The sequence below is a fragment of the Siphateles boraxobius genome, unplaced genomic scaffold (assembly GCF_051911475.1).
Source record: "Siphateles boraxobius isolate OS27281-9 unplaced genomic scaffold, OSU_SipBor_1 32, whole genome shotgun sequence".
Taxonomy (NCBI): domain Eukaryota; kingdom Metazoa; phylum Chordata; class Actinopteri; order Cypriniformes; family Leuciscidae; genus Siphateles; species Siphateles boraxobius.
Window position 1 is genome coordinate 1,860,767 of NW_027508942.1, and position 13,910 is coordinate 1,874,676.

The 13,910-nt window shown below is 34.5% G+C and overlaps 1 protein-coding gene across 15 annotated transcripts in view; it reads left to right on the top strand.

Annotated features, from left to right (window-relative positions):
• plekha7a (pleckstrin homology domain containing, family A member 7a) overlaps positions 1-13,910 on the top strand; it is a 93,547-nt gene that overhangs the window by 42,864 nt on the left and 36,773 nt on the right. For 10 of the 15 annotated variants that reach the window (XM_077194471.1, XM_077194484.1, XM_077194474.1 and 7 more), the window contains 4 exons: positions 796-910; positions 2,756-2,860; positions 5,808-5,880; positions 7,578-7,678. In XM_077194471.1, the coding sequence (XP_077050586.1) occupies positions 796-910; positions 2,756-2,860; positions 5,808-5,880; positions 7,578-7,678 (394 nt within the window). Of the gene's footprint in view, positions 1-795; positions 911-1,084; positions 1,169-2,755; positions 2,861-5,807; positions 5,881-7,577; positions 7,679-13,910 lie in introns of all 15 variants that reach the window. The other 5 variants (XM_077194469.1, XM_077194470.1, XM_077194472.1 and 2 more) reach the window with 1 other exon arrangement.

Consider the following 13,910-nt stretch of genomic DNA (forward strand, 5'->3'; position numbering starts at 1 on the left):
AAGCCTGGTAACGTTACCTCCATTCCGTTCTCTTTTTATAGCATTTGTCTACTAAGTTTTAATTGTTTTTCAAACGCGATCTACTGCGGCTCTACATTCACACAATTGTTTTCAGTCTTTCTATATTTATTTAATCAATTTATCCTTATATTATTCTTTTATATATTATATATAATATATATTATATTCTTTATCCTTATATTCCTTATATATAATTAATTTTAAATAAAAATTAAATGAATTATATATTTTAGATGTTTTTAGTTTGTTTTTAGTTCAGATATTCACATCTGAACAACATGTCTGTGTAAATTTGTTTTAACAAAAATTGTGTTAAAACATAATATGTTGGATATCATTTTTTTAACAATAATCATGTTTGTCAACTTGCCATCAGCAATTATCATTAAAAACAATGCAAATATTGATATTAGTAAAACTCAATGTGTGGCTTTTGCACTTTTTAAAGTACACTTTTACACATAAATACCCTGATTTACGGTTTTATTTAGTTATAATAAAAAAAAATCTAATTTAATTTCTATCCGATTAATCGATTAATCGAAAAAATAATCGTCCGATTAATCGATTATCAAAATAATCGTTAGTTGCAGCCCTAGTATCGAATGTAACAGTTAATTCCTTGAAGAATCTGCTGTACCCTACGTCCTACTGTTAGTTTAACTGCTTCAATTGTTCTAATTTGTAAGTCGCTTTGGATAAAAGCGTCTGCTAAATGAGTAAATGTAAATGTAATGTACCCGTTGAAAAGCATCATTGTGCTCTCCTCTACAGGACTGGTGGACACATGCAGAAGCAGCCACAGGCGAACACAAGACCCTCCAGCACAGTTAGTGAAGCCTCCACCACCGTCACCTCCTCCACTGTGGACACCACTTCAGGATCAAAGGTCAGAAACTAGTCAGAGGGTGGGGAAATACAGCTGGGATTTTGTAGAGACAGAAGTAGAAGACAGTACCTCTGCATATTGAAGACTCTGGTGCTGAATATTCTCCATGCTTGGTTAGCATCTGTTCTGGTAATTCGAGTGTTTATTCTTCTGGGCTGCGTGACTATTCCCCAGTGCTGGCGACACAAACTCAGAGCCCTTGACTGCCGTCTCAGACGCACACACAGAACATCCATGAAACGGATTGGGATTCGTATTGTGAGTGATTTGGTGCATATCTGTGCAAGGGTGCATTGTTTGGAATGTGATGCACATGAGCTGAATAATGCTTTTTTAAAATGTATATATTTAAATGTATAATCAACTCGACAAGTACAATTTCACCATTAGTAGTAAAGTGTATGTATATATATATATATATATATATATATTGTAAAGTGCATGTGTATGTATATATATATATATATATATATATATATATACATACATACACTTTACTATATATTCACATAGAAAACAGCTTTTTAACATTGAAATAATATTTCACAATATTACTGGGTTTGTTTTGTTTTTTTAATCAAATAAATGCAGCATTAGTTGGTGAGCAGAAGAGACTTCTTTTAAAGACATTAAAAATCTTACCGACCCCAAACTTTTGAACAGCAGTGTATATATAAAGTATTATACTTTTAAAAAGAGTACTGAAAACTTACGGAAATAATACACTTTAAAGAATATACTTAAGTGCAAACTGACCTGCAAAATTAGCAGGACTTAAGTGCATCTTGAAATGTAAAATCTGAATTACTTCTATTGTCTTTGAAATATGGTTAAACATACTTGCGAATGTACTGACAAGAATTAAAGCTAAAAATTTCCTTTAATGTTATTTCTGTTCAAACTTGTATGTCTTGTATTTAAATATATTTGTAATTACACATTTGTAATGATGTTGCAATTTAGTACTTTTGAAATAGTTTAACTTTAAATATAATATCTACTACTATTAAAATTATAATCAAGTACTTTACATGTGCATATCTGACAGCAGCCGCATCACAAACCACAAGCCTTAAAGGAGCCGCCACTTAAAAATGGATTATTTCAGACAATGTGGGTTGAAAGTATAATTATTCCACACAAACATATATATATATATATATATATATATATATATATATATATATATATATATATATATATATATATGTGTGTGCAAAAAACTTTATTAACATTATTATAATTGAACCTCAAGGAACATATTACAATAATAATTTAAAAAAAGTCCTTTTTCGGGGGTCTTTCGAGTCAAAAGTTTAAGAACAACTAATCTAAGGAATTAGACCTTCGCGATATAAAAACAGCTGCTGTTTGATCCTAACTTATAGCGTCATAATGGAAACATTGTAATCATCATTATGTAATTTAACCTGTCAGAATGCATGTGCAAAAATATCTGAAGTGTACTTGTGACGGCTGACTGCCATAGTTTGATTAATGTGGAGAGATGCGGAGAAACGCACCAGCAGGAACGCTACCCGTGGCATCATCTCCTGCCTGCGTTTGGACTGTTCTAGATGAATGATTGCTCGTAGCTCTTATTGTTGGCAGTGACGGCGTGCAATGGTGATGTATTAGGCGTATTAATGCATTGGCATGTGTGATTGGCTTACGTTCGTTGCTGTGCCCACAGAATGCCAGCGATGGTGTGTAAGATCAGCTGTGCACCCCTGGCAGATGTCTAGACTAATGTGTGATGAATGAGCTTTCAATCCCCCTGCTCATCTTCTGTGTGTGTGTGTATGTGTGTGTGTGTGTGTGTGTGTGTGTTGGTGTGTGATATAGGGATCCAAGTCCAGTGGAAGGGTCCATAGCTTTGGTAAACGAGATTATGCCATAAAGAGGAATCCCAGTGTTCCTGTAGTGGTACGTGGATGGCTCCACAAACAGGTAAGAGAATTGATCAATGCGACAGTTTACTGATTAACCAAACATTGACTTTCAAATGATACTTTACATGAGAAGTTTTTAGACTTTACAGACCCAGAGGCCCCAAAACCAGGAACTCCTTGTATAAAATACCAGATTGTCTCAGTAACACTTATAATATCTATGACTTGCACCACTGTTTGGGGTTAGCACATTTTTTCAAAGATTTTTCAAAAGGATCATGTGACACTTAAGACGTAATGATGTAATGACTGATTGAAATGCAGCTTTGCATCGCAGGAATAAATTACATTTTCAAATATATTGAAATGGAAAACACTTTTTTACTGTTTACACAGAGTTTTACACAATATTGCTGAGAGCATACACAATATTACTGTTTTTACTGTATTTTTTAACAAATAAATGCAGCCTTGGTGAGTAAAAAGACTTTTCAAACTTTTGAATGATATTTCGATATTATTCCATGTTCAACAGCTTATAGATAGAAAGTTATAAGTTAGAGTTAGAAATTAGTTAATAATTAGGCATGTCATTGTTTTATAAAATTCAGTTTAATCTTTTGTCTGGAGTTTCTTTATAGTATACTTTATACTTTATAGTATACTATATACTTTCACGAACCCATAGTTTAAAATTATAGCCTTATATCATTTGACTAAATGGCACAGGAATGCAGAAATTACACATGGACTACATAAAGTTATGTTGGTGTTTCAAAACCTAGTGAGCTGCCTAAGAAGACCAAATCATTCAAACTGGTGGGACAAAAAAGTTTAAAAGGTTTAAACTAGTGATCGACCGATATATCGGTTTACCGATATTTTTCCCGATATTTAAGCATTTTCCCATAATCGGGTATCGGTTTTGTAATATCGGATTTGCCGATAAACGGCATCATCTTGTGGCCGTTTTGAGAATTCCGCCATTGCAGCCCGCGTCTGAGGAGATCAGTTAACAACAACTCTGTGCACATGCAAAGTACTTGCTTTGCTTTAATTATTCAACTTTATTTAACATAACAGACATGCATGCAGAAATGAGGTTTGAGACATAAATGCCTGATATAGTTTATTTATGCAGCTTGGTTCTAAAAAATTGAGACGAACTCATGGAGTCACGTAGCGTAATCCGTCATGTCCTGCCCCAATAAAGATGTAACTTTACATGAATTAAATAAAACAGACATGAATGAGTGCATGTTGAAAATAAAAGCGCTGAATTTAATTCTTTATCTGTTGTATTTGCTCACCATTAGTCTCGAAAAAAAGTTCGTTCATATTGCTGAGCACTCACTGGGATGATGATCAGGAATGCTCAAGCACGGCCACTGAATGAAACTTTTGACAAGAGTATCTTGTTTAAACACCCTAGATTATATTATCATTTACTACACATCTAAATATACCACTTTGTGGAAATTAATTATTTATTATCTGCACGCGCGATCGCGGTTGAGTAGCCTATATATAGTTCTGTGAAAATGCATAGATAAACAGCACTTTGTCAGAAGGCATTTCATGATCTAGACTTACAAAAATATTATTAATAATTAATAACATACTAGTTGGAAAATGCAATGATGTATATGCTGTTTTGTCTGTTACTTTCCTGACAATCTTATATTCCAGCTAATATTATTCAGTGAATTAATATTACCCAGTGAATTATTCCTCACTTTTATTTTAAACCTATTAAACGGCACATAAACCTTCTAAAACTGTTTAAAATGAATTACATTTCTGCAAAAGTTATATGACTCCCCTGTCAATTATTTTCTCCATATGAAAACATTAGACTTTTAACATTTATTTTGCCTATTGTTAACATTGTTGCTGCTGATGCTTATAAATTATGTGTATAATTTAGATATAAATAATATATTGTAATAATATAAATGTTTTTATTGTAATTTGATTTATTTACCATTTATGAAAACAAATGAAGCAGGCTTACAGCAGAATGCTGAAACACTACAACCTAGTTCTGCTTAACTGGGAGTATTAAGTTACACTACTAAAATAGCTACTAAAATTCATGTAATTTAGATTTTTTTTCCCCCCAGTATGTTAGAATAATTTTTGTGCTTTATTTTTTACCTCATCAAAGCTTTTATTTTTAAACAAAGGCACTTTATTTTTTGGACTCAGACCCCTCTATTTATTTGTGTATGAATATAAAGTTTTATATTTATATATTATATAGGAGGGAGTGATTATATTATATATATATATATATATATATATATATATATATATATATATATATATATATATATATATATATTATATAGGAGGGAGTGATTGTTATAAATACAGTGGTTTGTTCAGTTCATTTGTGTTGTAATAATTGTGTCAAAAACTGAAGTATAACAGTAAATAAATATCGGTTCTGCATATCGGTTATCGGGCACATAAACATGCAAATAATCGGTATCGGTTATAAAAATCAATATCGGTCGATCACTAGTTTAAACCCCATTTTGGTTGACCACACATCTGAATATCGGGGGAAATGTGTGTCTCAAAACATAAGTAGTGGTCACAGCCCCGCTGGATGGCTTTTTTGGGGCATCATAGGCACTTTTGGACAGTTGAAAAACATATTTTGAACGTTCAAACGCATCAAAAAGCTGTCTAGATTGGCTGCTCATTTGGTTTTTCTTTTTGAGAGCCAGCCAGCCAGTCAGTTTTACAGACACAAACACACATGAACACACAAGTCTTTCATGGCATGAAAACATCAGGAGTGTATTTAAATGAATAGTTTTCGATAATAGACTTTGAATAAACTCTTTAACGGGAAGAGAAACGGCACTGTCATAGGGAATTGCTGCGAATTGCATATTGGAAGTGTGTTTGAAGTGCTGTCTTTCCCCATCAGATGTCTTCAGCTGCCTGAGGGTGTGTGTTTTCCCATCAGTGTTTGTGTTGCTTTGTACTTTCAGGACAGCTCAGGGATGCGGCTGTGGAAAAGAAAATGGTTTGTTCTGGCTGATTATTGCCTCTTCTACTACAAAGGTGAGTGTCTTCACCAAACATCAAACAGAATCACATTTACACATGGACATTTAATTGCTAACTTTTCTCCCAGATAATAATGATTATTATCATTACTTGGTTAGTAATAGCGTTATTGGCCTACTTCAACAAATTGCAAACTCAATCTTTTTGCTTTGTATTGTCCCCAGAGTTTAACATGACACATTTAGCAAACTCTGAAAGTGGATAACTCAGGGAAAGTAATATGATGTTTTTGGGTTAATCTCTCTCATATTTATGCAGTTTCTTCGATCACACCAAACCCTCTCTGGGAATTCAACATGCTATTTCAGCTGACTCAAAACTTTTTGTGTTGTTATTAACAAAAACAGCCATTACAAAACAGAAGTTTACTTTACATTATTTTGATTAAATAAATTTAAGTTGAATTAAAAGTATATTTTATGATGTAAGTATACTAAAATCAGTGTACCAGTAGTATACTCGTAAACGTACTATGTTAGTACATGGGACCAAACTGGCTTAAGTATACTTTTAAGTGTTACAGTTATAGACTTTGAGTACACAACTAGTTTACACCTAGGTTTTCCATGGCAACCATACTTACATACTACAGTATGTAGTAATTATAATAACTGAGTAATAACTAGATACTAACCCTGAACCTACCCTTAAACCTAACCTTAAACCATGTGGTTTCCTTATATTACCAAGTATTTTCTTTAGTAAGTACACTGTAAATACATGCAAGTACACTTACTGTAAAAGAAAGTGCAAGTGTACATTTTTCTTTATACTTGTCAGAATAAGCCAAGCATACTTGCATATAAATTTGTTAAGTGTATCTCTGATAATTACATAAAAAGTACACTCTTATTTTTATTTTAAAATAAGTGTTTAGTATAGCACAGTTGAATAAACTTCCTTTTCGTAAGAGAGAGCTAAATTAAAGAAGTTCACCCTTATGTTATTACAAATCCTTATGCTGTTGTTTATGCAACACAGTCATTGGTTACACAACTCTTACCACACTACTTATTTAGCCAAATGAATGCTTTGTGCAAAAAAACAGATGTAGAAGTCTAAATTGTTAATCACTGATATTCTGATATATATTTAAATTAATCGTAGGAATATATTCTGATATCTTTTATTTATTAACAAATGAATATCTGCAAACGGAAGATAACTGAGTAAATAAACATTTTTGGGTGAGTTATCTCTTTTACTGTCACACCTCCCCCACACCTGTTTTGTCATAATGGTATGCAATCCATCCTATTTTTCCAGTCAGTCTGCTCTTCCCAGTCACAGACCCCTCAGCTCCCCGCTTGCTCAAATTAAAGAGAGACCTGCCTCGGTCTGGAATCTCTCCTTCAACCAACCTTGAAGTATTTTTACCCCATTATGTCCCAATCGAGCCACCCTTATCACTTGTCGACCCACCACTCAATCTCTGTTTCAGACACACCCACACATAAACACACTCTCACTCCCACTCACACTCACATCGGTGTCGCCAGCGCGCCACTGGAAAGAAATGGTCAAGGCAAAACAAGGAGGCAGTGCGAGGCTAAACTTAAATGTGTGAAATGTGATGATGTTATCAGAGTGGTGTGAGAAAGACAGTTCAGAGAGTATCACATGCCAGGAAGGAAGAGAGGGAGAAAGAAAGACACAGTGAAAACCTCAGTGGGATTGTTTTGCCCCCACAGACAGTCGTGAAGAGTCGGTTCTGGGTAGCATTCCTCTGCCCAGCTACACTATCGCTCCTGTTGGACCTGAAGATCACATTAGCCGCAAATATGCCTTTAAGGTAAGATCTTGTTTTCATACAGGTATCAACACACTTTTAAAAAAGAATGATAAAAAGTATTCTTCACTTCAAATTGCAAGGATGTTTACTTGGGTATAACTTCACAGTTCACCCAAAAAATTAACATTCTGTCATCGTTTAATTATTTAACTGTCTACTAAATATAATATTAAATGAGATTTTAAAGTGAATGGACTGTAGTTGGTCATTCTTTTAAAGGGTTAGTTCACCCAAAAATGAAAAATCTGCTATTAATTACTCGCCCTCATGTCATTCAAAACTTTATTTACAAAATATTAATCTTCAATGCACGTTCATGAGAGCACCACGACACATGCATGTTGTGTTGATGTGACAGCAGTCATTGTTGCGTGAACGTGCATCGGAGATTAATATTTTGTGGCAAATCATGTTTTTTTTTGGTGCCAACAAACACTTGTCACTTCATAAAATTGAGGTTAATCCACTGGAGTCACATGGATTACTTTTATGATGTCTTCTTTACTACCTTTCTGGTGCTTAAAAAATGTGGTAGTTGTGTAGACTGTCAGAAAGCTCACAGATTTCATTAAATAGATTCTGAAGATGAACAAATGTCTTATGGGTTTGGAACGGCATGAGGGTGAGTAATTAATGACAGAATGTACATTTTTGTGTGAACTAAACCCTTTAAATACAACTAAAGGGAATTAGGACTGGAGCTTCTATAAAGATAGATTAGCAACAAAAAGTATCATTAAAGTGGTCCAAATGACTCTATACCTTTTTAAGTCATATAATAGTTTTGGGTGTAAAACAAACCATTCTAACATTTTTGTCTGATTCTGACATAATTCGATTACATGACCCGCAGTGTTGTTACACACAACTAAAACTATATAAAAATATGAGTATAAGATGAAAAATGCAAACTTAATTCAGAATTCATGTTGCCTTGGCTGAAATAAGTCAAGTTTAAGTACTAAAATTACAGAACAAAAATTGAAATAAAACTAAATTAAAGCTGAATTGAAATATTTAGACAAAAATCTAATTATCAAAACTAAAATTCAATAAAAAATGTACTTTTGTGTTTAGTCGATGATGACAGGATTTTCATTTTCATGGTCTATAACTGACAGTTGTCCCGAGCAGCCGCTCAAGCGAAGTAGCTGTGTACATGCAGTTATCAAAAAAAAAAAAAAAATGTTGTCAGGGTTTATACGGGTTTATATTGTGCTAATGACCCGCTGACTGTAAAGACTCCTTGCTTATTCATCTCAATGTTCTTGCAATAGCTGCTTCCTGTTCCCCAATCAGCTGTTTTTCTGCTTTGTTATGTGCAATGGCTAAATACATTGGGTCACTGTGCAGTTATGAATGTGCATGCTTCCTTATCTTGCATGGCTTCAGCCCTGTGTATAGAATGCAAAGAAGATGCATGTAAAAAATTCCACATACCTCAAAATACCTAAAATCCTATCTAAAAAGTTCAGTTGCTGCCTTATATTTATTTTAATATAATCAAATTGGCTGTAGAAGTCGATTCAATTAATGCGGTCTAGTTGAATCTGTATCGGAAAAACATATGTTCCCATGCCATAATCATATCTCTTTTTTTTCTTACAAATCAACCTTCTACTGTACTGACAACACAACACAACATGAGTATTTTCATTCAATTTGGAATAAATATTCCCCATGAAGGCTGTAAATTTGACATAACCAATTACCCAAGCTGTTTTTATACATATACAGCTTTTCTTATGTGGTACTGATCTATGTGCGAGTGTTTTTGTCGGCAAAGACTTTAGCAGTGTTTTATGTGGATTCATACCCTGCAGCTTGTGCGGTTCATTGTTGTCCTCACGGGGTTCATGACACAGAGTGAATGTATGGGTCTGGACTCATCCTGAGGGCAACAAGGTTACATAACCAGTCTACCTCTCTCTGCTCATCTCCTTCCTGCCCCTGTTCTCAGCGAGAGAGAGATTTTGTTTAACGTGGGAGCAGAAGGAGACGACATTCCAGTTTTCAAGAAGAAGATCGTAATGCTTGATGGTTTAAAGTGCAAGTTGATCTCAGTTTGCACTTTGCAGCACTCCTGTTTCACTTCTCTTCCTTAATGGATAGTTTTACACAGCCTACGGTGTCACGTCTTCCTCCAGGAGTGCTGTTTACAAAGCTGTTCACCCTTTTGGCGAGTACCCAGCTAACAAAATATGTTCTAAGAATGTTTTGCTAACGTTCCTATTAAAGGGATAGTTCACTCAAAAATTTTAATTCTGTCATTAATTTCTCAGCCTCATGACGTTCCAAATTCATAAGAGTTTCGTTGATCTTCAGAACACAAATGAAGATCTTTTTAATGAAATCTGAGAGCTTTCTGTCCGTTTGAGCTTCAGCAAGAACCAACAAGGTTTGTTCTCATGCGTCAAGCAGGTTCGGTTGAGCTTATGTTTATTTTCGCTGATCAATGTTTATATGTGAATAAAAGCCTAAATTCAATCTGTTCATCATATAAAACGATTGAGTCTCTTCAGAAATTTTGGACTAAACCACTTAATTCATATGGATTAGTATTACTCTTTATGAACTTTTTGAAGCATCAAAGTGTAGTTGCGAAGCTGTCAATGGAGGGACAGAAATCAGATTTCATTCAAAAATATCTTCATTTGTGTTCGGAAGATGAACGAAAGTCTTAAAGGTTTGAAACGAAATGAGGGTGAGCAATTAATGACAGAATTTTCATTTTTTGGGTGAACTATCACTTTAAATGATGAAAACAATGATACAAAAAAAATGTATGTCAACATTTCGAGAACATTATTAAAGACCAGATAAGATAACCATTTGTTAATGTTACTGGAAGAGCGTTTCTTCATGAATTTGAGAGAAGCCAGAGTTCTGAGAACATTCCCTATTAGCTGGGTATCTAGTAGTTGTATCATACAGTCCGCTGAGGGTTAGGGATCATTTGCCGTAAGCTTCACACAAGAGAGAATGTTTGACTTGGAATCTGGATGTCGATTTTTAGCATTAAGTGTCTCAGATGGGCAGCAGAGTCTGTAATCTGTACTAATCCTCTATGAAAAAGAAGGCTTACTGCGGTGACTTCTGCTCAGCCAGCGATCTCACCCCACACGCTGGTGCATAGACACGGCCGAGCGACAAAATCTTTCGATGATGAGCTTCTAGATATCAGTGCAAAGGTGGAAAAAACCCCAGGCTAAAGTGCTAAGCAAATGTATTTCTCTTATGGCTTCTTTCTGTGGGCGTTTGTGCTTTGTGTTTCAGGCTGTTTTGCGGTCTGGCGTGCTGTTTTGTGCTCTTTCACTCCTGCTATTTATTTGTGTCACCCTCTTATCTTGATTGTGCTGACAGTCTTTAAATTGTACTCACAATTTCCCAGCACTTGTATATATCCTAAACAGGAAAAGCCAGTAGGTGTTGGTTCAGGTGACCAGTCATTGTCCTCTATTTGCTGAACTATGTCCTTCTTCTGTTCCCATTGGTGGGCTTCCTGCCTGTGATGAGTGACTGACAGTCCAGAAAGGCTCTGAGACACATTCAGCATCATCTGTAAATAGGTACACTTTTAACTCTATGGCTTCTCTACATTAACCACTGGCATGTGCAAACTCTTTGAGAATCTGTGTGACTTTCCTCACTGACAGCATTTCCTCTTTTTGAGATGTTTGAAGTTATACTTTTCAGGAAACGATATCTATTGGAAATTTAAGAGGTCTTAGGATATAGCTGATTTTTTAATTCTTTATTTGCATAAGAGACCTTGAAGAAAACTGAATATATCAGATAATATTATAATATTTGGTTTAGTTTACTTAGGGTCCCCTTCCCATTGTCATGGAAAACTTGAAAATAGAGAATTTTAAAATTGCTATTTCCAGAACAAGAAAGTCATGGAAATAAATAATATCTTTAGAAAATGGATTATAGAATAATTTCCTTGGTGTTCTCAGCTCTAAAATATTTTATGGGTCATTGCACTCTTTGTTATATTCCTAGTATCCTGCATAGAGGACGATCGATTGTGGGTTTTACCGATAACGATAACTAAGTTGAACCATGCTGGCAATGCATGACTTCCTATGAAAGCCTGTTTACTGATTTTTATATGAGGAACCGTTTTTTGCCAAAAATCCAAAGGATGTGACGTTTATGTGCGCTCCTGAAAGCCCCTCTTTTCTGTTCTGTGACGCATGTTCTGTGACACATGAAATGAAAGCTTATATAATGTTCAGGAATGGAGAAAGAGCTATTCTGTACTTTGACGTCAATGTTTCATGCAAAGAAAAGGGATTCATTCAAAATATAGTCTCACATTTCCTTTTTATTTATTTATAAGTGACCATGTACAATTTCAAATAAATGTTTCCATTTAATGTTTTGTACCAGAGTTAGCCATAGGCTAATTTACATCTGCGTACATAGCCACATCTGTATAGTCTATAGTCTCAAATATACTTTATGATCAAACTATCATAACAGTTTAACTTAAATTTCCTCATCTGTCGTCATGATGGCAGTGAATTGCAGAGCTGGTGCAAACATATCCACATCATCGCTATGATCAGATGATTTCTCAATGCTGTCATTTTTGTTGTGTGTTTATTTTGCTATTGAGAGGAAAACACGCAGCACATATTTACATATTCATCTAAACGTCGCTCTCAGGAGCTTGGACGGCGTCGGGAGGTTTGTTAACAAAATATTGCAATATATAACAGGTATTTCCAACTTTTTTTTTTACTTCTTAGCAAAGATCAAGTATATTGCGAGTATATTGGGTCTTTGAATCACGTTGGGTATCTGGTACGTTACGTGTGCACGAGTACGGGCATGAGCAATAATTTTGCTGGCTGCTGTTCACTTAACGGCCACTGGTTTCGCTAATAACTAAATTCTACATATAGCCACTTTAAATAGTTTCTCTAAGTCAATTAGATGAAATTTAATTAAATCAAATCAAATCTCATTGTGAATTGGATCGAATCGTTCTGAATTTGCACAAATCATTCCTGAATCGAATCAAAAACACCCCTAATAGACAAATTTCCCATAAACCTTACTAGAGTACAAACTCTGATTACTGTATCATACAGATATGAAGATATGTATATTGCCCAGTGGAGTCAGTTCACAGATATTCAAAGCTCTCGTGTTGTGGTTGTAAGCAAACACGACTGTTAAACAAACGTTTGCTGTACCAGGGCGCTGCACACTTATAATGGATCTTGGATGACATAATAGAATGCTATTAATGAAAGCTAAAAGCATCTTCAAATAGCAAATGCTGCAGGATGCCAAAAAGAAAGGAATAAGCATGCTATTGTTAGCTCTTTGTTTTGTTCTGTCTCCAAGTGTGTGTACACAGCTGTGTTTTTGTGTGCACATAGTTTTAGTTTGGATCATATTAATAAGATCTGAGTAATGATTTAATAACACATAAAATGAAACTTTTGGTTTGTATAATTAGTATCACTGAAGGCCAATGTACATTAGCATATTTGAGCTAGGATCATTCTTCAATCTTCACTGCCGTTCAAAAGTTTGGGGTCGGTAAAATGTTTTAATGTTTTTGAAACAAAACGTAGCTATGCTGACCAAGGCTGATACAGTTGATACCTGATACAGCATTTATAGAAACAATTTTTTGTTTAATATCTTTATTATATCATTTAAAGTGGAAATTATATACATTCTAAATGTGTTTACTGTTACATGAACATTTTAATGCATTCTTGTTGAATAAAAGGTTACACCCCCGCACCCCAAAAAAAGAAAACGTACTAACCCCAAACGTTTGAGTGATGGTGTATGTAACATTTTCTGTGGACATATATTGAAAAAAAAAAAGATAACAAATGCTGATTTATCATACTTAACTTACCATATAAGGCACTTTTATGTTCATACACATCCTATTGAAGTTAAAGGGATAGTTCACCAAAAATTTGAATTATGTCAACATGTTGTTCGAAACCTGCTGTATGACTTTTTTCTTCCAAGGAATAAAAATGAGATGTTTCAACTATTATTCATGAGATTCTTTTTCATACAGTGGAAACACATAGTGACCAGAGACTGTAAAGTTAAATGTCATCATAAAAGTATTCCATTTGCACTATATTCCAAGCATAAGGTTATTGGGGAAAAAGTCATCATTAACTGTAAACTGCCCTAGGCCATGTGAATGAAACCAAATGCCTCTGATTGTCAGCAAGTTTGA